General features: G+C 43.6%; 1 protein-coding gene across 1 annotated transcript in view; it reads right to left on the minus strand.

Moving 5' to 3' along the window:
- Window positions 1-11832: 11832 nt before the first annotated feature.
- The window catches only part of LOC134611650 (fer-1-like protein 4), a 192427-nt gene continuing 178371 nt past the window's right edge, over window positions 11833-25888 (minus strand). Inside the window, exons 43-45 of the mRNA XM_063455751.1 lie at window positions 14872-15155; window positions 13964-14064; window positions 11833-12531 (exon numbers count right to left, since the gene is read on the minus strand). Of these exons, the coding sequence (XP_063311821.1) occupies window positions 12351-12531; window positions 13964-14064; window positions 14872-15155 (566 nt within the window). The 3' untranslated portion in view covers window positions 11833-12350. The remainder of the gene's footprint in view (window positions 12532-13963; window positions 14065-14871; window positions 15156-25888) is intronic.

The raw sequence follows: 25888 nt of genomic DNA on the forward strand, positions 1-25888 counted from the left end.
CGATCTACTGCACATTCTCTGGAAGGCAGGATACAAGGTGTCTAGAAAGAAGGCTCAGTTGTGTTTGCCAACTGTCAAGTATCTGGGATTCCATATCTCTGAAGGTCAAAGAATTATGGGGCCAGAGAGAAAAGAAGCTGTCTGCCAAATACCAATACCCAAGAATAGAAGACAAGTGCGAGAATTCTTGGGGGCAGCAGGCTTCTGTAGGATATGGATTCCCAGCTATGCGATACTAGCAAAACCCCTGTACGCAGCTATCAAAGGTACAGAGCACGACCCCTTCTTATGGACCCAAGAACAGCAAACGGCATTTGAAGATGTGAAGAAGGCTTTGATGAGTGCCCCAGCATTAGGTCTACCTGATCACACACGACCATTCTACTTATATGTACACGAGCAAAGAAGAATGGCTGTGGGAGTATTGACACAGTACTTGGGATCATGGCAAAGACCTGTTGCCTATATGTCTAAGCAATTGGATGCAGTGGCCAGCGGACTTCCACCTTGTCTAAGAGCCGTAGCTGCAGCCGCCCTGCTAGTAGCTGAAGCCGATAAACTCACTCTGGGTCAAGAACTTTATGTACGAGTCCCACATGCAGTACAGACGTTGTTGGATTACAAAGGAAATCATTGGTTTAGTAACAGCCGTATGACCAAGTATCAAGCAATGTTGTGTGAAAACCCAAGAGTGCATTTAGAGACTGTAAACACCTTAAATCCAGCTACCCTTTTGCCACAACCTACTGAAAGTCAACATGATTGTTTGGAAGTAATGGATGAAGTATTCTCAAGTAGACCAGATCTTCGTGATTTTCCCATCCAGAACCCCGATGTTCAATATTATACTGACGGCAGTAGTTATGTGAAAGAAGGGATCCGCTATGCAGGATATGCAGTAACAACAATAGACAAGGTGATAGAAGCTCGGCCACTGGCGAAAGGAACATCAGCACAAAAGGCAGAATTAATAGCACTAACACGAGCGTTACAATTGGCTGAAGGTTTAAGAGTGAATATCTATACGGACTCTAAGTATGCGTTTTTAACCACTCATGCCCACGGAGCTTTGTATAAAGAAAGAGGACTACTGAATTCAGAAGGAAAAGAAATCAAGTACGCAGCTGAAATCCTACAACTATTGGAAGCAGTGTGGGAGCCGAAAGAAGTCGGTATCATACATTGTCGAGCGCATCTGAGAGGAGATGGTGATGTAACCAAGGGAAATCGGATGGCAGATAGTGCAGCTAAGCGTGCTGCTGAATCAGGAAGACAGGAGTATGTGGGGCATATAGCTGCTCTTATACCAACTCCACTGTCCCAATGGACTCCAGTTTATACAGCTCAAGAAGAGGAGTGGTTAAAGACTGAACCGGGAAAGTATCTGGAGAACAAGTGGTATCAGCTAGAAGATGGAAGAATAGTCATACCAGCATCACTAGCGGTAGAAATTGTCCAAAATTATCACAACGGGACACATTCTGGGAGAGACAGTACTGAAGAATCTCTCAGAAAACATTTCTACATACCAAGATTGTCCAACTTGACTCAGGCCATTGTACGAAGATGTGTAACGTGTGCTAAAAATAATGCAAGACAAGGACCAGTAAAGCCACCAGGAGTCCAGTTTATGGGAGGACTCCCCATGTCCGATCTACAAATAGACTTTACAGTGATGCCTAAATCGGGTGGACATCGTTACCTGCTGGTAATTGTGTGCACCTATTCAGGCTGGGTAGAAGCATGTCCTACTCGTACAGAGAAAGCAGGAGAAGTTGTAAGATTCCTGCTACGAGAAATAATACCCCGATATGGACTACCCTGTTCTATAGGATCGGACAATGGTCCAGCTTTTGTTCATCAGTGCCTACAACAACTGACTCATATGCTTGGTATAAAGTGGAGGCTTCATACTGCATATAGACCCCAGAGTTCTGGTAAGGTAGAGAGAATGAATAGAACTATAAAGAACCAGTTGGCTAAAATGTGTCAGGAAACCCAACTTAAGTGGAACGTTCTCTTACCCATAGCTCTATTGCAAATCCGCAGTACCCCTACCAGAAGGATGGGCCTCTCTCCTTTTGAAATTATGTATGGGCGACCACCTCCCGTACTTGGTAACTTAAGGGGGGATTTGAGTCAGTTGGGAGAAGGAATTACCCGGCAGCAGGTTGTAGAGTTGGGTAAGACTATGGAGGAGGTACAGAAATGGGTACAAGATAGATTACCTGTGAATATTTATCCCCCTGTTCATAGTTATCATCCAGGAGATCAAGTGTGGATTAAAGAGTGGAATAATGTACCGTTAGGGCCCAAGTGGAGAGGTCCTTATGTTGTTCTTTTGTCTACCCCTACAGCGATAAAAGTAGCCGAAGTGACTCCGTGGATACATCACTCCAGGGTTAAGCCAGCAGCAGTCGATTCTTGGCAAGTTACAGCAGATCCAGAGAATCCCTGCAAGATCCGGTTAAAACGCACTACTCAGTCGGAGTAACGAGGAATCGTGTGGATTACAAATTTTATTGTTACAGGGATTTGGTGCGTGAGTGAGAAGGCCATAATAAAGCCTGTCCGCTTACCAACACATAGTATATAAGCCAGGAAAGTCTCGAAGGGACACCTGTGAAGACGAGCAGAACTCCATTCCCTGCAGCCCTCACATCCTGGAAGCTGAGGCGCCTTCGCACGGACGAAGACTGAGGATGACGGCGAAAGATGTGCTTTTGATAGTGTTTATTTATATGTGTTTTTATATTCAGGAAGGTAGAGGTACCGACACTCCTAGCTGTGAGGTATGCATTAAGACTACAAGAACAGGTAACCATATTTCCCAAACCCTAATCTGGCATTCACAATATGAGTGTAAAGGAGATGTATCGAGATGTAGATACTTAAATATAGACTATAGTGTGTGCCATTTAGGAGTAGGAGAACCTAAGTGCTTCAGTCCGGAGTATCAACCTCGTACAATTTGGTTGACTCTCAGGAATGGAGATCCTCAGGGGACCCTAATTAATAAGACGGTGTTAGAATCCGTACATTCTTCGGGTGTTCTGCTATTTGATGCGTGTAAAGCGATATCGAGTGGTAGAAAGCCGTGGAATGTATGTGGGGATCTTAGATGGGAGAGGACGTATGGGTCTAATGATAAATATATTTGTCCCAGTAGTAAAAATAAATATGTAAGTCCTAGATGCCCAAATAAAGACTATAACTTTTGCCCATATTGGTCTTGTGTGGGGTGGGCGACTTGGGGACAGACAGTAGACAAAGACATGATAGTGACTAAGTTGCCGACTAGCCCATATTGTAAGTCTATGGAATGTAATCCCATCCATATACTTATAAATAACCCCGATAAGTTCTTAGACAAATATGGCAATTTATTTGGGTTTCAAATATACGGGACGGGTTTAGATCCTGGGACATTACTGTTTATAGGGATAGAGACTGATACGGTATCCTCCCAAACTCATCAAGTATACCATTCCTTTTATGAAGAGATGAGTATAGATAATAAGATCCCCCATAATGCTAAAAACCTGTTCATCGATTTAGCTGAAAGTATTGCCGGTAGTCTTAATGTTACCAACTGCTATGTGTGTGGAGGTACTAACATGGGAGACCAATGGCCTTGGGAAGCAAAGGAGGTAATGTCCGGTTCTGAGGCAGTTGACCAACTAATATCTACACAAGCCGATTATCATATGAGTGTTAGAGGTAAATCTGAGTGGAGATTAAAGACCTCCATCATAGGTTATGTTTGCATAGCAAGGAAAGGAATAATGTATAATACTTCTGTAGGAGAATTAACTTGTCTAGGGCAAAAAGCTTATGATGATGATACAAAGAATACAACTTGGTGGTCGGCTTCAAATGTCTCAGAACCATCTAACCCGTTTGCTAGATACGCCAATTTAAAGGATGTGTGGTTTGATTTATCCATCACATCTACCTGGAGAGCCCCAGCAAATTTGTACTGGATCTGTGGTAAGAAAGCCTATTCGGAGTTGCCACAGGACTGGGAAGGGGCATGTGTGTTGGGTATGCTCAAACCATCCTTCTTCTTGTTACCGATTGAAACAGGTGAGACTTTAGGTGTTAAAGTGTATGATGTGAATCATAGGAAGAAAAGGGGACCCATAGAGATAGGCACCTGGGAAGATAATGAATGGCCTCCCCAGCGTATTATAGATTATTATGGGCCAGCCACGTGGGCTGAGGATGGTACCTTTGGTTACAGAACCCCTATTTATATGCTCAACCGTATTATAAGATTACAGGCGGTGGTTGAGATTATCACTAATGAGACATCACAAGCGCTCAATCTTCTAGCGAAGCATAACACCAGGATGAGGACAGCAGTCTACCAAAATAGATTAGCCTTGGATTACCTTTTGGCAGTAGAGGGAGGTGTATGTGGGAAGTTTAACCTGAGCAATTGCTGTCTTCAAATAGATGACGAAGGGCAAGCAATAGCTGAGCTTACTAGCCATATGGTTAAACTAGCGCATGTGCCTACTCAGGTATGGAAAGGGTATAATCCAAGTAGTTGGTTTGGTAGCTGGTATGAGTGGTTTGGAGGGCTTAAGGCAGTGGTAGGGAGAGTCCTACTAATTTTAATGTTGTGTCTACTCCTGCCGTGTCTTATACCCCTAGTAGTTAGGTCTGTGCAAAGCCTGATAGGAAGTATAGCAGAGAGGAAGGCTGCTGCACAGATAATGGCGATTTATAAGTATAAGGCTTTAGATCAGGGAGAACCAATGCAGGAAGATGAGTGTTAAAAGATTCACATCATAAGATAAGTCTGGTCTGGTTCAAGGTAACTTGCGGTGTAAGCAAACCAAGGTTAAGTGATGCCTCAAGTAATTGTAAAATATCAAGAGGCATCAAAGGGGGGAATGTGGTGGAATCTCGGTAAAAAAATAAATTTAGTAGGCCGAGATTACCACGTGGCATGTGTACGTGCATATGCTGACGTATCGATCAGTTGGTTGCACGAGGCAAGATACGATCAGTAGTGTACGGAGCATGTGCAAGAATACAGGATATAGTATTCCCCCTCCTCCATTGTGCTGGACAAGCCATGCGGTCAAACAGGAAGTTAATTCTTATTTGTGTTGATTGGTTAAGAGAATGTGCGGGTGGAGCTTAATATGGGAGGAGTTATGTGCCTATATAAGGAGCCTGCACTATTGTCCGGGGCTCAGAACTTGCTGTATTTTGGTGACGTTAGTCCCTCTGAGTCCCGATCGGTGATCCAATAAAGAATCTCTTCCTTCCTGAAGAAACCTGTGTCCATCTCTCTGTGCTTGGCTTCCGTCAGTTTCTCCGGTATCAATACTGGGGCGCTTGGTAAAATTCTAAGAGAAAAATGTATATTTTTTCTAATAGCAGCTTTTGTACTCTCTGGGTTTTCCTATTTACCCAAAAATCCAATTGTGAACAAAAACACAATGTGCTAGAACAAGGTTTAGGTAATACTACCCCTTTCAAACACAACAGTGTATAGTGCAGCGCTAAAAAATCAAGGCTTACCCATACGGCATGAAACGTTTTCATATGTGTACCGAAAAAAAGATAAATAGAAATATACAATGGTGCTATATCGTTGTCAATTGATATAAATATAATCACATTTTAAAAAGGAATGCTCACAATTCTAGAGCCTTTTCAACGTTATGGCTCTGAACGTACTGACTTTCTGTGCCTTTAAGGTAGCAACAGGAACCTTCTTGCTTGTATCCATTTACAGACTCCAATGAGATATGTACATGACAGGAGACACAAAATGCAGAATAACAGTGCAGAGTGTTGTTAACGGTTCACAACTGATTATGCATTGTATGTTGCTCACCTGGTTCTGAAGCCCATATAATACTGGCTCCAAGTTTTTGCACCTGCTTGCCAAATATGGAGTGGCAAGGACCCCCTCTTGGTGTGGGTGGAATAGATATTTATCCAAGAGGACTCAAATTATTTTTTAAAATAATTTTAATTTTGATCAAATTATAGACAAATAAAGAAAACTCCACTAGGGAGATAAAAACATAGTTTATAAAAAGTAGAAATATATAGTCCTCCTGGTGTCCGAGATGCATCTCGCCCGGTATACAGGCTTTTTAAATTGGTATATTGCTTCCATTCATGTTCCCTGTTATAAAAAGGGTTCGGTAGTTCATTCGTCCAATGAGATGCTCATTCGACAGGGGTTGTGGAACGAAACAGGTGTTGTAAATGTTCATTCTTGCGTCCATCTGTACGAATGGCGCAAATGATGTATCGGGCTAAATCCAAGCGTTGTGCGCATGCCCATCATTCGCACGAATGGCGGAAATGATGTATCGAGTAATTCCACTCACACTATCCATTCGTATTAACGAAAAGGATACATTGATAATTTATTTTATCGAACGAGCTTCTCATTGGAAGAATGAACTACAGAACCCCTTTCATAACAGGGAACATGGATGTAAGCAAATTACCGATTGAAAAAGCCTGTGTACCGGGCGCAACGAGTCTCAGACACCAGGAGGAGTATATATTTGTACTTTTTTTTTTTTATCAACTTTGTTTTTATCTCCCTAGTGGAGTTTTCTTTATTTGTTTGTAATTTAATAAAAGTAAAAATTATTTTAAACAATATTTTGAGTCCTCTTGGATAAATATCTATTCCATCCACTCCATGTTTGGCAAGCAGGTGCGAAAACTTGGAGCCAGTATTATATGGGCTCCAGAACCAGGTGAGCAACATACTATGAATAATCAGTTGTGAACCCTTAACAACACTCTGCACTGTTAAGTAGAAAACTGTCAAGAAGGGAACCGGAGTTGGACAGTTAATTTGGCAAACCGAGGTGGCCACCTATTCACCAGGTGAGAAGCCTAATCTCTAGAATGTATTCAATATACTCCTAAGCCCTTAGAATATACAACATTTTCATTGTGCCTGGTAGCAAGATATGGGATGAGAAGTCTTGGATGATAAGTACAGAGACATATTTATGGCATCATCAAAAATAACCACATGCACAGCTATAAAAGAGAATGACTACAAGAGCATAACAAATAGTGCCTAGACTAAAATTAAATCACATCTTTCTCTCAACTTCAATTTTTTGGTACTAGAGAAACTTGCTTCATATTTCTACGTTTGATGGTGATTCAAAGAAATCAAGCCCTCCTTTAATCTTCTCTTTCTCCACTCCTCCGGGTAGACTTTCTCCTTAACTCGGTGGTTGCCCTTGTTAAATAGGAAACCAAGAATGACATGGTCAATCTTGAAGAAAACTGGAATGGAACCTTTGTCTCTACCGATTTCTGGTGACTGCCACTAGAGATGGTCATAGGCAATAGTGTAAACACTGCCTTTTCTTCACACTGCTGATCTTACACGGACAGGCTGTATACCCCAGAACCACAATATGAAGATGTAGTAGTCCTGGTGGCTGTAGTGTATCCATTGCTTCAAACTATCCAAATCCTTCATTAATGCTAACATGGGAAATGCAACAGGAGACATTCCTTAAATTTAGTCTTGCCTGTGATCACTTCTCATGGGAACATGGGATGGAGGGATTGGGTGGTCAACTCAAAGGAATCAGTTCAGGACTCTAAATATACACAGATAAAAAAAGGAAACTAGACTCACGCCCAGAATATGCATTTCTCAAAAGCAGTACTACTGTAAAGACCAAAATATATGCAAAAAAGGAAGCCGTGAGCAAACATACAGTGCAAAATCGTCAAACTTCTTCAAATCTCCTTTTTTTTTTCTGAGATAGTGGATTTTTAGAAGCCTTGTAAGACAGAAATTGGTTGAATTCAAAAGAAAAATGAGAGCGAAGGTTGGGATTCGGAAGAATGATAACGAGCGACAATGAATGAGCAGAGAGGCAACCGTGTGTGCATTGGTGCAGAAGTAAATAAAAAGCAATTGAGGGAATGGCTCATTAGATCTATAGTGTACAAGGATAAAATCAATGCCTGCTCTTGTAAGACACAGCCAAGATGTGTGTTTATGGTGCCTGAGTATTGAGAACAACCTAATTAAAATGAATGAGTTTATTTCATGAAACATTCTCTCGGTATGGTTGTCCCTGAGAAACATAAAAAAAAAACATGCAAGGCAGATTTACGGGGGTGTTAAAGTTTGTGTAATTCTTCAACACTTATCCTTCGGCAACAGATCACAGTTGGCAATGCTTCTCTTATATTACCTGCACACTATGTGTTCCTACTGGGTCAGATTACTTTAGTTACTTTAATGTATGTTTACAGTAATTGTTTATTTTTTTTTGCTGGTTTACATTTGCTACAAGTCCGATTTATAATATATAATATAATGTTATTTAAATGATGGAACGGATGTATCCGGCTTAGGTTTTGTTTTAAGAACTAATTCATATATATATATACATACAACAATGCTTTTAAAGGCACTATAGTCACCAAAACAACTTTAGTTTAATTAGTAGACATGTGCATGGGGAAAATCTTCGGTTCGGCATTCCGAAATTCGGAACTTCGGGACTTCGAAATTTCAGAACTTCGTATTTTTGGGACTTCGGCACTTCGGGACTTCTTTTGCAGCCGCTTAGTAGATAACTCCCTAATTCCCAAGGTTTTAGGGAGTTATCTACCAAAAGGCTTAACCCCTTAAGGACCAAACTTCTGGAATAAAAGGGAATCTTGACATGTCACACATGTCATGTGTCCTTAAGGGGTTAAAGACCTAAATTGGTCTTTCAGCCAAATTTACTATAACTAAGTAAAGATTACTTAGTATTAGTAAATTATGCCCCTACTCGCTATACCGCAAGTAGGGGCATGTCTAGTAAACAGTGAGCAGCCTGTGGCTGCTCGCTGTTAAAAACAAAAAAAGTGCCCCCCCACCCATGCTGCGCGAGTGGGGGCTTTTAACCCCTTAAGGACCAAACATCTGGAATAAAAGGGAATCATGACATGTCACACATGTCATGTGTCCTTAAGGGGTTAAACTAAAGGGGGGACCTATTGCCCCCCGGCCCCACCCCTGAGTGGCAGGTGGGGGCCCTAAAGTAAACAAAGGAGGGGGACCTATTGTCCTCCCCCTGGCCCCCACCCCCCATGAGTGAAGATGGATTTTTTTTTGTGCTCTGCTTTTTTTTTTTTTTTCTAATTGTGACGGTCATTATGGATTTTTATTTGGCCTTTTTTGGGGATGAAAAAAAAGATTTTTAAAAAAAGAAGACATCAAATGGTAAGTTTTATTTTTTACAGGTACTTAGTTAATAGTTCCCCCTCATTATTTTTAGGGTGAGGGGGGTAGGTAGGGGTTAACTTTTTTTTGGGGGGGGGGATACTAGGGATTTTGGGACCCCTAGTCACCTGGGGAGGATAAATTATTATTTAGGGCCCCCACCCGCCGCTTAGGGGTGGGGGCCAGGGGGGAGGACATTAGGTCGCCCCGCCCTTAATGGTATTTAGGGCCCCCACCCACCGCTCAGGGGGATGGACATTAGGTCCCCCCTTATTCTAATTTAGGGCCCAACCCACCGCTCAGGGGTGGGGGGCAGGGGGAGGACTTTAGGTTCCCCAACTTATTGATATTTTGGGTTCCACTCACCGCTCAGGGGTGGGGGCCATGGGGGAGGACATTAGGTCCCCCCCTTATTGGTATTTAGGGCTCCCACCACAACTTGATTGTTGTAAGTGTTGCAAATGCTTACAGCTGAATACTGGCTATGTTTGTATACGTTTTATTTAAAATTGTATACAGTGTAACATTCTTCATTCTTCCACTGGGTAAGTATATTGGTACTTAGGCAATACTGTGCTTCGGAACTTCGGCAACTTCGGCACTTCGAGAAAATGTGGTGTTCAGACCTGCAGTGGTTATGGTACTGCGGTCTTCTATTCCTTTCCCAACAGCTGAGCCTAAGTGATTATAGCTACAGCAGGGAGTAGAGGAATAGTATAGATGAATACAGCTTCCAAGATGATTCTCCCCAGCAAATAGAATATTCCCCAAACATGAGCCTAGACTTCATGAAGGGTGTAACAGGAATGATCTTTATTGAAAACAGGCTGGCTTTTATGAGAAATCCTCCTGCAAGAGGACCTCCCACAGCAAACAAATACATTAGCCAATCATTATACAGTTTTGCATTAATACACGCCCTCCCTCTGCCTGGGAGATATTGAGATAAGTTAAGGAATAAATCAATTATCTCCAGGCAAAGGGCACACATTTTCCCCAAAAGTTAGAACACCCCTTTCCCCACAAGGTATCCGATCTGGGGGACAAACATGTCCAAATTTCACCCAGATTGGTTCAGGGGTTCTTAAAAAGTGTGGAAGTCATGTTTTACCGACCACACACGAGGATCCTGCCCAAAACAGTTCCACGAATTCAGCGTGTGCGGTCGGTCAATTAGGAAAAAGTCGAAAAACGGGCAAAATACCGAATAGATCCTCCTGGCTCATAGTAGCGATTGTTCCCCTTGTATGCACGAACATAACTACCGAATGCCGCTCTTCTGGCTGTTCGGTAAGGGGGAGAACCCGGCATTCGGTAGTTTTCAGCAGTGGTTCGTGAGGTTGAGTGTCCGATTTTAGTTCCAGACACTCGACGACCAAAACCCGCTGACTCCCCTCGTGCGAACAAGATGGCCGCCGTTTTCTTTTCCACGTGGCGTTCGGCTTTACGAACAGCGGCCACCCAGGGAACACTTAATCAACGGTTCTTTTGAACTTAACAAGCCAGGAGGGTGGTCGGTGTTCGGTAGTTTCAAACTGCCGAACTAATATCCAGTATTCAGACAGTAAAAGGGGAAACACGCAAATACAAAAGAAAATGTTAAAATAAAGTCCATTTTCTTCACATTCGGCACTTCGGAAATTCGGCAATTTCGGAATTTTGACAATTCGGGACTTCGGCATTCAGCTATTCGGACATTCGGAAGTACCCGAATGTCCAAATTTCACAAAATCCGTCCGAATTAGCATTCGGACCGAAACGAATTACACATGTCTATTAATTAGTTGTTTTGTTTTTATAGATCATGCCTTGCGAAGTTTCACTGCTAAATTCACAGCCATTTATGAGTTGAATCATTTTAGTTTATGCTTATGCACCTCTAGCCACACCTCCCCTAGCTGTGACTGACACAGCCTGCATGAAAGCAAAATGGTTTAATTTTCAGATGTGACTTACCGTAAATGTTTTTATCACCTGCTCTGTAATATAAACTTTAATTACATACAGGAGGGTCCTGCAGGGTCTTGCGAGCTATTAACAGAGCAGGAGACAAAACATTCTGAATTGATCATCATTTGCAAAAAGGAAGTGTAAACATTAGATGATTCTTAACAGGAGGTGTTTAGGAAGTCTGTGTAAGTCACATTCATGGAGGTGTGCCTATAGCTGTATAAACAAAGTGATTTAACTCCTAAATGATAGCGAATTGAGCAGTCAGACTGCAGGGGCATGATCTATACGCCAAAACTGCTTTGTTAAGCTAAAGTTGTTTTGGTGACTGTAGTGTCCCTTAATATAAGCATACCTGGAACCATGGTAAGGTCAGTTTCAGATCTCCCCCTACCTATTTCTAATAGACCCTGTCAAACAGATAGATGCCACACACAAATAGACAGGGCTTGCTGTAAAGTGGTTAGTTTCAGTCCAAAAGTAGGTTTGATGATCCCTAAATGTTGATGTTCTGGGTGATGGTTATACAAAGCTAACATTCACACAGTGCTTTGAAAAGACAAGTTTGACCTAGAAGTCTGACAACTATGTAATCGACCAAAGAGCTCAGGGTCAAAATCAAAAATACGCAGCTGTGAATATAACTTTCATCCTTAATTCTGATTTATTGTCCATTGGCTTTTTACTTTACATGTGCATTGCTTGACTTGTTGGTTTACAAAAAAGAAAATTAAAATAATAATAATAACAACAAAAAAACACACAAACATTGCAATATGATCAGTCCATTAAGGAACAAGTTACATTCTAGAATGGCTTCCATTTCCCATAACGTACATTCCGTTCAAATGTTCAAGACATTAAATACAAATAACTGGCATCTTCATTCGGAAGTCTTTTAATATATTAATTAGAATTATATCACCTACTATTGTGCAATAGATTGCGCAGAAAAATATAATTATGCTGCGAACATTTTAGCTTGTTTTTAACCTATTCAGTGCCAGGATGTGGGCTGTAGTCTTATAGGGACCAGCCCTTAACTCCTTGAGTACCAGGGAGGGTGATAATTTATGAGCAGTTCCTTAGTTCTAAGGATAAGTAAACAAAGAGTAGGAGTCTCCATATATACAGGTAATGTCCATGGTGTCCCAGAGGACTATCCATTAATAATCTTCTCGCTGATGAATCCAGGCATGGTGTAGAGGATAAGGACCAAGAAAACCGTTAGGATGGCTATAATAACCAGAGCAATAATGTACTTCTTGTACTTCTTCCAGATGAAGAAGACAAACGTCTTCAGGGGATTGACAAACCAGTTGAAAGATGTTTTGGGACGGCTGTAAAAGATGAAAAACATGGACTATAAGTAAGTTGAAAAACACATAATCAAGTAAAAAAGAAAAAGTAGCCTCCTTTTTATAACATTAAAGTTCATCTGTTTTCTATTACTCCTTCTCTTGTTTCATGTTTTCTTAATTAAGAAGAGAAAAAGTGGGTGAAACCGTATTTCATTTGCAATGTCAACGGTACAACTGCTTATTATTCACAATTTTTGAAGACGTTATTATATACGATGTATCACTTATATCTGACATTCACAATAAAAAACGATATTGATAAAGAAAAAAAGGTGCTAATACACAAGTGAATATCCAATTTTAAAAATGTATGTGACAAGATAGATATGATTGAAAGCTGCACCTAAAGAGTGAGAGAGCCCAAAATACTCCCTTATAAGTAAGTTGACTGTGTGGGTATGTGCTACGTAATATAAGTAAATACTATCACAGAGTATAACCCTAACACACAGAGTTTAGGATCACAAGGAATGGACTAAGGAATTATAAACGTCTTACCGGGCCTTATAGTGGCCGGACTTAACGTTAGTCAGAGTAAAGCGTAGTCGAAATACAAGCCGAGGTCAGGGTAACGGAGAGACAGTGAAAACAAGAACTAGCCAGAGTCAGGTACATGGTAATAACCAGAAGGGCACACAAGACAGGCAAGGGTTAAAGAGAAACTCAGAGTCTGGAAACAAAACCAAGGTCAATACCAGAATACAATACTATATCACAAGAAACGCACTAAAGGGTACTGGAAACAGAAACCACAATAGGGCACAGAATCTAGGGTCAGGTAAGTTTATATATGTTTATTGTTAACTTGATTGGTCCACGTGATGCCTGCTCCGCAAAACGTGCGTGAATGGGGGCCCCGGAATGACGTGGGCCAATGGGAGTCGACTGCAAGGTTAGGCTCCTATTTCCCCTTTAAGAACGTGCTCACGAGGCAAGCAGCATCCCAATACTGTACCGGCCGCGCGCCCGATCAGACTGTTCGGCGCACGCGGCCCGCCAGGAGTGTTCGAGCCACACGCAGCTCGATCGGAGGATCCCTGCCAGCACGCGGACCAGGTAAGTACCGTTACTAATACAACATAAAACAGAATGCTAGCCAAAAACTAATAAGAAAACCAGAGGGCTACATTCACCTAAAGATACACAAACAGTGACACAAACACACACTGTGCGCACAGACACCTACACATCCTATGTACACATTCTGTGAACATACCTACTTATTGACACATCCCATTATACCTTTTATATGCTGACCCAGGTATATATACACACTAATTCACTTATGGTGGCACCTCTTTCTTTTATTAATCGAATAGCTTAGCATTAAGATTACACTTTCTGGCTTATTTCCGCTGAGGGACACTTATACCAAACATAATTAAAATGGCTCTAAAAGCAATGTACATACTTTGGTTTATCGAGTGGTTCTGGTTCTTTGCGTGCCAATCCTACTGGATTCTTCTCAGCCTCTTCAACTGTTACCAACTGGAATTCAGCCTCAACTTTCCCCTGTGTGCAAAAACATCAAGCAAATATTAGACATGTGCAGTTCGTTTCGGTCCGAATTTAAATTCAGACGAATTTCGGCAATTTGGACATTCGGACATGCTCCCGAATGGCCGAATTACCGAATTTCGGAAGTGCTGAACCGAACCGAATTGCCAAAGTGACAAATTTCAGGAGTGCCAAACCGAACTGCCGAAGTGACAAATTTTGGAAGTGCCGAACTGCTTCGGATTTATGAAAAGTGGCAAACCAGGAGAGGGAGGGAAAATTAAAGGAATGATGACAGGAATCTAACCCTACCCCTAATCCAAAGGGTTAGGCATTAGGTTAGGGGTTAGGAGTAGCGTTAGGGGTAGTGTTAGGGTTAGGGGTAGGGTTAGTGTGAGGGGTAGGGTTATGTGGTAGGGTTAGGCTTAGGGAATTGCAGAAGTGCCAAAGTGCTGAATTTTGGCAGTGCAGAACCGAACCAATTTTTTGCCCATGCACATTCCTAGCAAATATTACATCATCTCATCACTTTTTACACACTGCTTTAAGGTTACTTTAGAAGATGTGATGTTAGTATTGTGCATTTCTAAGTTCGGAAGACAAAACTTAAGCTTGGATAAATTATGATAGCATCATTGAGAGCCATGTAATGAATTTATGTACATAGACATAGCCTGTTTGGTATTGTCACACTAAAATACATGCTACAATCATGCACCAGTAATTATCCAGTGTTCTGTGGAGAAGATCATATAACGAACAGAATAGCACAATAAAGAACTTTGCAGATGCCCGAGATACAGTTAGAAGGTCAATGCCTACCGCCAATATGTAGGTGTTTCCACTCGGGTCTACAAACTGCACATCGTCGGGGTTCACAGATCTTTTCTTCTTCTTCTTTTTTTTCTTCTTATCATTTGCTTCCCTTTCCTCCCGCTCTATATCCTCTTCAGTTTTGAGTTTAATGAGTGGCCACCATCCTCTCATGCGCTTGTTCCTAATAATCGAGAAACGAGGAGTTGCTTTGTCCTTAGCCATCTTGATAGTGCACTGACCGGCAGTCTTTGCTCCGCGAACCATGTCGCTCAACTTCATCTCTATTGACCCTTTAAAACATAATGTAATTTTGGAAATTAATGCGGAGATCCATACTTTACAACATTTGAAATGTTCAAATAGAGACAGTGAGGAGGTAAAGAAACATTACATGTTACGTACCATCCATAATCACATATTCTACACATGAAGACATTTCATTTGAATAACATTATTTCCAGACTGCTTCTTTGTATGTTATGTGAAATACCAACCTACAGGTTATTTTTTTTTTTTTTTTAAATTCTTTATTTTTGGTGCAGGTTTGCAGGTTAGTACACACATTGTTTTAAAGACTTTTGAAACATATGGTACATTTAAGTCAGGACATAAGTAAACATTGTGCATATAATCAGACAACGTGGTATGTTGCACTTTTTGTATGTTTTGGTGGTCTGTCATGTTGTATCGACATGGGTGCTATGTGGGTATGATCCCCCACTATGCATGCAATCAAGTGGATGACGTGCCGTTGAGGTGTATGTGTGTTGAGGCTCCATGTGGTGATGTAGGGGGGTTGTTAGTCGGGAGTCTGGTGGAGTTGGTCCATGGGCTGGTTGCTATTGAGTCTTCATTGTCTATGTAAGTCCCTTTAGTGCTCAGTCAGTCCCTCTCTGGCGTGTCGGGTAGTACAGGGGGGGGGGGGGGAGTTTCCTAAGCGTTGTGTGCGCGTCGTGTGTGTGTCCTTGGGGATGTCGGCTGTATTAGGCGCCTATGTGAGTGTATTTGGATGTCAAAAGTGGAGTATAATATGTGGAACTCAAAACGTGAAACATTAAACATTGAGTAGCTTTAAGCTAATAGAGTTCTCAGGAATGCCCCTTCTGCTTGGGCTATTAGGGTACGCTGTTCTATTCAGGTTTTTGGTCCCCCAGTTCTCCGGTATTCAGTGATGGATGTGTCTGAGTCAGTGTCCGTGAGGTGCTGCATGTCCAGTGGTCCTTGGGCTGGGCTCTGCTGCGGGTGTATGTCCAGGGCTGTTAGGAGCGCAGGAGTGTCCGCTGGGTCTGTGGCTTTGTAATATTTCTCTCCCTTGGTGATCCATATAGTTTGCGGCGTCGCCCATCTGTATGTTAGGCCTGCCTTCTGCAGAGCTTGTGTGAGAGGTTGCATGGCTTTGCGCCACTGTAGTGTGGCTCTACTAAGATCTTGAAAAAAGGCTATTTTACAGTTCTCAAAGCCGTATGGTGACTTTCCTTTCATCGCTGCTAGCAAGGCTAATTTGTTGGACATCGTTTGGCACCTGAGTATAATGTCTCTCGGCGCGGTTGCAGGAGCTTTAGGGGATTTCGCTATTCGGTATGCTCCATCAAAGGAGAAGTATTTAGCCTCTTTGGCTGGGAGTAGTGATGCCACTAACCTTCTTATGAAGTGCGGTAGCTCTTCCAGGGGTACGTTTTCAGTTATTCCCCTTAGCTTTATGTTCTTCCTCCTGCTCCTGTCATCAAGCAGTAACAAGTGTCTGCTAGTTTCTGCTTGTTGAGTCTGTATGTGTTGCACCCTGTCGTTCAACTCTTTAAGTCCTTTTTGCAGGTCTGTCACGTTGTGCTCAGTGGCCTGTGTGCGGCCCTGGACTGACCGTACCTCCATTTTGAGGGCCTCCAGATCTGCCTCCCACATCCGTCTGAGGTTATTTTGGAGACCGGTTAACATTTCTTGCAGCTCCCGTTTGGACGCCGGTGAGTCCGCACTATCCGGGCTAGGAGGGCCCTTGTCCGACATATTAGGGCCTTTCTGTGTGGTTTTGCTGGCTATCCGTACCGGTGAGAGGGAGTGCTCCCGGGCAGGTGAGGGCTCCCGTAATGATGGGGTTTTTGCTGGTGCCGGTTGCTGGAGCATGTAGCCGATGTCGTGTTGTGGCTTGGCTGCGGGCGCAGTTTGTCTTTGGGATTTTCTCCCCATGCCGCCCGTAAGCAGGTCTAGGTAGTCGGGATCGGAGTCGTCCCAGTCTAGGTCTAGTGGGCCTCCGAAGACTGCTGGAGTGTGCCGGATGGCGCGGTAGGCCTTGGTGCCGCGGGTCTGGATTTTCTTGCCCGGGGTGTGAAAAAAAGGCATCGGCGGACTCAGGGTGGCGTGCTGTGGCTATGTTTGACACTCTGTTGTCGAGTTTCCCCAGGATGGTGGAGATATTAGCTGGATTTTATGATTCAGCGCACGGAGCTCAGAAAATGGCGTCTAGTCGGTTGTGCTGTCAGGCTCCGCCCCCCAGGTTATTTTTTTATATAAATAAATGTTGTGCTGTATATTTTTTTTTTCATTCAAGAAAAAGGTTTATTGATACAGGCTCATAAATAATAATAATAGTCATTGTTGATTTGTTACAGAGTACAGGGAGTAGTATTGAGACATTAGTAAAGCATATGTCATGTAGTTTGTAACAAATTAGCGTGTGGGTCTGTATAAGCATGCAGGCTGATACCAACATACCCTTGGTTATTACCAGCTCATTCGCATAGTAAATTGGTTGCTTGTTGGCAGATAGGCTATAGGGGTAGATAGTAGGAAAAAAAAAGATCAAATGAAAATGGAGATACCCCCAGTATCTACGAGAATGTGCAGTGTATTCTATCTTTCTGTGTTAACAAAAATGTGGTGTTGGGGGATTGAGTGGTCAATGAGTATAGGTTGGCACTGGTGAGAGTGAGAGAGGAAAGGGGGAGGGGGGACAGAGAGTAAGAGGTGCGAGGAGAGAGATGGTGCAGAAGAGAAAATTGGGATGAGAGAGGGAGAGGAAAAACAAATCGGGGAGAAGTAGGAAGGGTAGGTTGGTGGATGTTGTCCGCCCCATCTCTCCACTCCCATAAAGCAACCACCGCTGCGCTGTGTTGGTCATCAGGTTGAGGGGGGAAATGGTCCAGGTCCAGCATTACATGTTGTTATGAGGTCCGAGGTATGGTTGGAGCTGTTGTGTCAGTAATTAACGGTCTGAACTCCAGGTTTAGTTATCTGGTTGTCAGGCATTGCATCCAATGAAAACAGATCCTCTGGTACACCTGAGTCCTCCCACCCGCCATCAGTACAAGTTCCTCTATGCTCCTGATATCTTCCACTCTATTGATCCAATCCTTGATGGAGGGGACTGAGATCTGTTTCCAGAAAGTCAGGATGAGGCTACGTGCGGCGTTAATCAGATATAGAGTTATTTCTTGTAAGTAGCCAACGGTAAGGGAGTCAGGTGGAGCAGATAGCTCTCTGGAAAGAACTCAACTGAGTCATCCATGAGTGTGGATACTACCCAGTGTACTTCCCTCCAGTATGGAAGGATCTAGGGGCACTTCCACCAGATTGTGCTGTATACACCTTGTTCCAAATTATTATGCAAACTCTATTTAAGTGTCACAAAGATTAAATATTTAGTTTTCCAGTTTAACTCATGGATGGCATTGTGTCTCAGGACTCTTTTGATCACTGAAAACAATCTCGGACACCTGTGATAATTAGATTGCCAGGTGAGCCCAATTTAAGGAAAAACTACTAAAGGAGGGTGTTCCACATTATTAAGCAGAGCACCATTTTCATGCAATATGGGGAAGAAAAACGATCTCTCTGCTGCCGAAAAGAGTGAAATAGTTCAATGCCTTGGACGAGGTATGAAAACATTAGATATTTCAAGAAAACTTAAGCGTGATCATCCCACTATTAAGAGATTTGTGGCTGATTCAGAGCACAGACGGGTTCGTGCAGATAAAGGCACATTGAGGAAGATTTCTGCCAGATCCATGCATCGGATCAAGAGAGCAGCTGCTAAAATACAATTACATAGCAGCAAACAGATATTTGAAGCTGCTGGTGCCTCTGGAGTCCCACGGACATCAAGGTGTAGAGTCCTCCAGAGTCTTGCAACTGTGCATAAACCTTCTATTCGGCCACCACTAACCAATGTTCACAAGCAGAAACGGCTGCATTGGGCAGAAAAATACATGACGACTAATTTTCAAACAGTCCTGTTTACTGATGAGTGCCGTGCAACCCTGGATGGTCCAGATGGATGGAGTAGTGGATGGTTGGTGGACGGCCACCCTGTTCCAAGAAGGCTGCAACGTCAGCAAGGCGGTGGTGGAGTCATGTTTTGGGCCGGAATCACGGGAAGAGAGCTGGTCGGCCCCTTTAGGGTCCCCGAAGGTGTAAAGATGACCTCTGCAAAGTATGTGGAGTTTCTGACTGACCACATTCTTCCCTGGTACAGAAGGAAGAACTATGCTTTCTGTATTAAAATCTTCTTCATGCATGACAATGCACCATCTCATGCTGCAAAGAATACCTCTGCATCAATGGCTGCTATGGGGATAAAAGGAGAGAAAGTCATGGTGTGGCCTCCATCCTCCCCTGACCTCAATCCTATTGAGAACCTTTGGAGCATCCTCAAGCAAAAGATATATGAGGGTGGAAGGCAGTTTACATCCAAACAGCAGCTCTGGGAGGTTATTCTGACATCTTGCAAACAAATTCAAGCAGAAACTGTCCAAACACTCACAAGTTCAATGGATGCAACACTTGTGAAGCTGCTATCAAATAAGGGGTCCTATGGTAAAATGTAACATGACCTGTTAAAATGTTTAAAAAGTTAAAATGTTGTTATAAGTTTGATTGAAATAGCTTTTGATTTCAGTAAATATGCTGCAAACACAACAAATGACAATTTTCAGTTCTTTACAACTTATAAAGGGTTTTGAAAACTTACTGTGCGTAATAATTTGTAACAGTGCATTGTAAGTGTTTTATGTTTAAGAAAAATATAATTTGCATAATAATTTGGAACAGGGTGTATTAAGCTACTTGCAACATAACCTATTGTTTAGTGGGAATTTTGACAATATACAGTAAAGGTTATTAATAGTGATGTCGCGAACATAGAATTTTTGGTTCGCGAATTGCGAACGCGAACTTCCACAAACGTTTGCGAACCGCCATAGACTTCAATGGGCAGGCAAATTTTAAAACCCACAGGGACTCTTTCTGGCCACAATAGTGATGGAAAAGTTGTTTCAAGGGGACTAACACCTGGACTGTGGCAAGCCGGAGGGGGATCCATGGCAAAACTCCCATGGAAAATTACACAGTTGATGCAGAGTCTGGTTTTAATCCATAAAGGGCATAAATCACCTAACATTCCTAAATCACAATGGATATGGATTGACACCTGACATATGACATTTGACACCTTGACATATGGATTGACACCTGTCCTCAGAGACCCTGATACACACTGACACAGAGCAGAAAAAGGGACTGTTACCCCTACATAGGGTCACTTGGCAGATATGGATTAACACCTGTCCTCAGGGACCCTGATACACACTGACACAGAGCAGAATAGGGACTGTTCCCCCTACATAGGGTCACTTGGCAGATATGGATTGACACCTATCCTAAGGATCCCTGATACACACTGACACAGAGCAGAATAGGGACTGTTCCCCCTACTTAGGGTCACTTGGCAGATATGGATTGACACCTGTCCTCAGGGACCCTGATACACACTGACACAGAGCAGAATAGGGACTGTTCCTCCTACATAGGGTCACCATTTTTAGCCCAAGGCAGCTCATCTCATCAGGCCTTTTTTAGTCGAATGTATCGCCCACTGTCAGTCCCTTCGGGATCCATCCCTCATTCATCTTAATAAAGGTGAGGTAATCTAGACTTTTTTGACCTAGGCGACTTCTCTTCTCAGTGACAATACCTCCTGCTGCACTGAAGGTCCTTTCTGACAGGACATTTGAAATGGGGCAGGCCAGAAGTTCTATCGCAAATTGGGCTGCCCCATTTCAAATGTCCTGTCAGAAAGGACCTTCAGTGCAGCAGGAGGTATTGTCACTGAGAAGAGAAGTCGCCTAGGTCAAAAAAGTCTAGATTACCTCACCTTTATTAAGATGAATGAGGGATGGATCCCGAAGGGCTGTGGCGATGCGTAGGACTTAAAAAGCTCCGCATGTCCTCCATCAACAACACGTCTTTAAAGCGTCCTGTCCTTGCCGGTGTGGTCGTGGGAGGAGGAGGATTACTTTCACCTCTTCCCCTGTTAGATTCCCGTTGTGCTGTGACATCACCCTTATACGCTGTGTAAAGCATACTTTTTAATTTATTTTGCAAATGCTGCATCCTTTCTGACTTAATTTGGTAACATTTCAGCCACTTTCTGCTTATACCGGGGGTCTAGTAGCGTGGACACCCAGTACAGGTCGTTCTCCTTCAGCCTTTTTATACAAGGGTCCCTCAACAGGCAGGTTGGATGCCGAGCTACTCATTTCCCGTTCCTCCTCCTCCTCAGTGATCTCAATGAAGGTATGTTCTTCCCCCCAGCCACGTACAACACCACGGGTACCAGATAGGTGACAACGAGCACCCTGGGATGCCTGTTGTGGTTGGTCTTCCTCCTCCTCCTCAAAGCCACATTCCTCCTCTGACTCCTCTTCCTCACAATCCTCTTCCAGCGTTGCCGCAGGTCCAGCAAGCGATGCTGATAAGGCTGTTTCTGGTGGTGATGGTGACCACAACTCTTCCTCTTCCTCTTCACGCTCATCTATGGCCTGATCTAGCACTCTTCGCAGGGCACGCTCCAGGAAGAAAACAAATGGTATGATGTCGCTGATGGTGCCTTCTGTGCGACTGACTAGGTTTGTCACCTCCTCAAAAGGACGCATGAGCCTACAGGCATTGCGCATGAGCATCCAGTAAGGTGGCAAAAAAATTCCCAGCTCCCAAGAGGCTGTCCTAGCACCCCGGTCATACAAATATTAATTAACGACTTTTTCTTGTTGGAGCAGGTGGTCGAACATTAGGAGTGATGAATTCCAACATGTCGGGCTGTCTCAAATCAAGCGCCTCACTGGCATGTTGTTTCGCCGCTGGATATCTGCAAAGTGCGCCATGGCCGTGTAGGAACGCCTGAAATGGCCACACACCTTCCTGGCCTGCTTCAGGACGTCCTGTAAGCCTGTGTACTTATGCACAAAGCGTTGTACGATCAGATTACACACATGTGCCATGCACGGCACATGTGTCAACTTGCCCAATTTCAATGCCGCCAACAAATTTGTTCCGTTGTCACAAAACACTTTGCCAATATCCAGTTGCTGCGGAGTCAGCCACTTTTCCACCTGTGCGTTCAAGGCGGACAGGAGTGCTTGTCCGGTGTGACTCTCTGCTTTCAAGCAAGTCAAACCCAAGATGGCGTGACACTGTCGTATCCGGGATGTGGAACAGTACCTGGGGAGCTGGGGGGTGCCGTTGATGTGAAGCAAGACTCAACAGCAGAAGAGGACTCAGCCGAGGAGGTAATGGAAGAGGATGGAGTAGGAGGAGAAGAGGAGGTGGCAGCAGGCCTGCCTGCAAGTCGTGGCGGTGTCACCAACTCCTCTGCAGAGCCACGCATTCCATGCTTGGCAGCTGTCAGCAGGTTTACCCAATGCGCAGTAGGTGATATACCTGCCCTGACCATGCTTTGCAGACCAGGTATCAGTGGTCAGATGGACCCTTGCCCCAACACTGTGTGCCAGACATGCCATTACGTCCTTTTGCACAATCGAGTACAGGTTGGGGATTGCCTTTTGTGAAAAGAAATTTCGTCCGGGTACCTTCCACTGCGGTGTCCCAATAGCTACAAATTTTTTGAACTCCTCAGACTCCACCAGCTTGTATGGTAAAAGCTGGCGGGCTAATAGTTCAGACAAGCCAGCTGTCAGACGCTGGGCAAGGGGGTGACTTTCTGACATTGGCTTCTTACGCTCAAACATGTCCTTGACAGACACTTGACTGTGGGCAGATGAGCGGGACACAGCATGCGTTGATTGGCGTGCTGTCGGGCTGACCCCGGGTGCCGATGCATGCTGTATGACTGTGCCACTAGCTCCTTGCGACGACCTCCCCCTGCTTCCAACTCGTCTCCTCCTCCTCTCTGTCTCCCCATCTGAACTTTCGCCCTGTTCTTCTTCTTGCCGAGCGGGCACCCACGTGACATCCATGGAAGCATCGTCATCATCAACCGCTTCACTTGTATCTGACAACTCAGCAAAGGAAGCAGCAGCGGGTACAACATCATCATCATCATCACACCGTACGTACATGTGTGTAATGCTGCCTGACTGAGACATATCCCTATTATCTACATCCTCTAGCAATAATGGTTGCGCATCACTCATTTCTTCAAACGGATGTGTAAATAACTCCTCTGACAGATAAAGTGAAGCGGCTGTGGTGCTAGTGTTGGTGGTGGCGGCAGGCGGGTGAGTGGTATCTTGAGAGGTGCCCGAAGCTAAGCTGGAGGAGGATGGTGCGTCAAGGTTCCGAGCGGAAGCTGTAGAAGATTGGGTGTCCTGTGTTAGCCAGTCAACTATGTCCTCAGAACTTTTCAAGTTCAGGGTATGTGGCCTCTGAAAATTGGGCATTATTCTAGGGCAAAAGGGAATCACAGCACCACGACCACGACGGCCCCTGCGGGGTGGCCTGCCTCTGCCTGTCATTTTTTTTTGGATTAGTGGTAATATGCGTGCAAGCTACTGTGAGACCAGATATGAGTGGCAGAGTACACGCTGTAGGCCTGACACCCGCTTGAAGACAACTAACTGCTATTCAATCTATAACAGTGAAAAAAGTTTTTTGGTTTTTAAATGCAATCTTTTGCGACACTAGATAAGAGTGGCAATGTGCACTGGCAGAGGTTGGCAGAGTACACGTTGTAGGCCTGACACACCTGCTTGAAGACAACTAACTGCTATTCAATCTATAACAGTGAAAACGTTTTTGGGTTTTAAATGCATGCTATTGTGACACCAGATATGAGTGGCAATATGCACTGGCAGAGGTTGGCAGAGTACACGCTGTAGGCCTGACACACCCGCTTGAAGACAAGTAACTGCTATTCAATCTATAACAGTGAAAAACGTTTTTTGGTTTTAAATGCATGCTATTGTGACACCAGATATGAGTGGCAATGTGCACTGGCAGAGGTTGGCAGAGTACACGCTGTAGGCCTGACACACCCGCTTGAAGACAACTAACTGCTATTCAATCTATAACAGTGAAAAAAGTTTTTGGGTTTTAAATGCACGCTATTGTGACACCAGATATGAGTGGCAATGTGCACTGGCAGAGGTTGGCAGAGTACACGCTGTAGGCCTGACACCCGCTTGAAGACAACTAACTGCTATTCAATCTATAACAGTGAAAACGTTTTTTGGTTTTAAATGCACGCTATTGTGACACCAGATAAGAGTGGCAATGTGCATTGGCAGAGGTTGGCAGAGTACACGCTGTAGGCCTGACACACCCGCTTGAAGACAACTAACTGCTATTCAATCTATAACAGTGAAAAAAGTTTTTGGGTTTTTAAATGCAATCTATTGCGACACCAGATAAGAGTGGCAATGTGCACTGGCAGAGGTTGGCAGAGTTCACGCTGTAGGCTTGACACACCCGCTTGAAGACAACTAACTGCTATTCAATTTATAACAGTGAAAAAATTTTTTGGTTTTAAATGCACACTATTGTGACACCAGATTTGAGTGGCAATGTGCACTGGCAGAGGTTGGTAGAGTACACGTTGTTGGCCTGACACACAGACGCTTGCAGACAACTAACTGCTATTCAATCTATTACAGTGAAAAAAAAGTTTTGGGGTTTTTAAATGCACGCTATTGTGACACCAGTTATGAGTGGCACTGTGCACTGGCAGAGGTTGGCAGAGTACACGCTGTAGGCTTGACACACAGACGCTTTCAGACAACTAACTGCTATTCAATCTAGTACAGTGAAAACATTTTTTTTTTTTTTAAATGCAAGCTATTGTGACACCAGATATGAGTGGTGGCACTGGGCAAGTGGGCACAGTATCCACTGTGAGCCTGACACAGAAGCTGGCAGGCAGGCAACTGCAATTAGATTACACAGGAAAAAAAAGCAGACTGATGTTCTAGCCCTAAAAAGGGCTTTTTGGGGTGCTGTCCTTACAGCAGAGATCAGATGAGTCCTTCAGGACTGTAGTGGACACTGAATACACTAGCCTAGCTATACATTTCCCTATCAAATGATCAGCAGCTACACTTTATCTCCTCTATCTAAGAATGCAGCTTCAGAATGAATCTAAAATGGATGCTGTACAGGAGGTGGGAGGGTCTGGAAGGGAGGGTCTGCTGCTGATTGGCTGGAATGTGTCTGCTGACTGTGAGGCACAGGGTCAAAGTTTACTCAATGATGACGAATAGGGGTCGGATCGAACCGCGCATGTGTTCGCCCACCTTGGCGAACGCTAACACGCTATGTTCGCCAGGAACTATTCGCCAGCGAACAGTTCGGTACATCACTAGTTATTAACCACAGTGGAAATTGAAAGTGAATTTCAAATTTACAACCAAAATAGCCAAACTGAAAGCATAGCTGGCTTGGAGAATTGTTCCAGTCCTTAAATTTATAGTTCACTCTTAATTCACTTGACAACTCACACCATAGTGAATAACCCTGAAAATGTGCATCTCAATAGGCATATTCTCAAAAAAATACAATAAAATAAAATAAACATGAGCGTGGACTACATTAATATAAATTTAAAATTAAAAGGAGCATAATACTGCTACAGCCTTTAATCTGTCATCCTAGGCTCAAACCTATCAGGCTCATTGGTAAATACATTTTGCTTTGTACCACAATCTCATGGTGAGGAGTACATCTGACTGAGTTGGGTGGTAGCCATATGTCCCAAGCTCCTTCCACACATTCACAAGTCTTTGGGATGGGACTCATGGGAGTA

Source organism: Pelobates fuscus, chromosome 5, assembly GCF_036172605.1.
Source record: "Pelobates fuscus isolate aPelFus1 chromosome 5, aPelFus1.pri, whole genome shotgun sequence".
In the NCBI taxonomy this organism is placed as follows: Eukaryota; Metazoa; Chordata; class Amphibia; order Anura; family Pelobatidae; genus Pelobates; species Pelobates fuscus.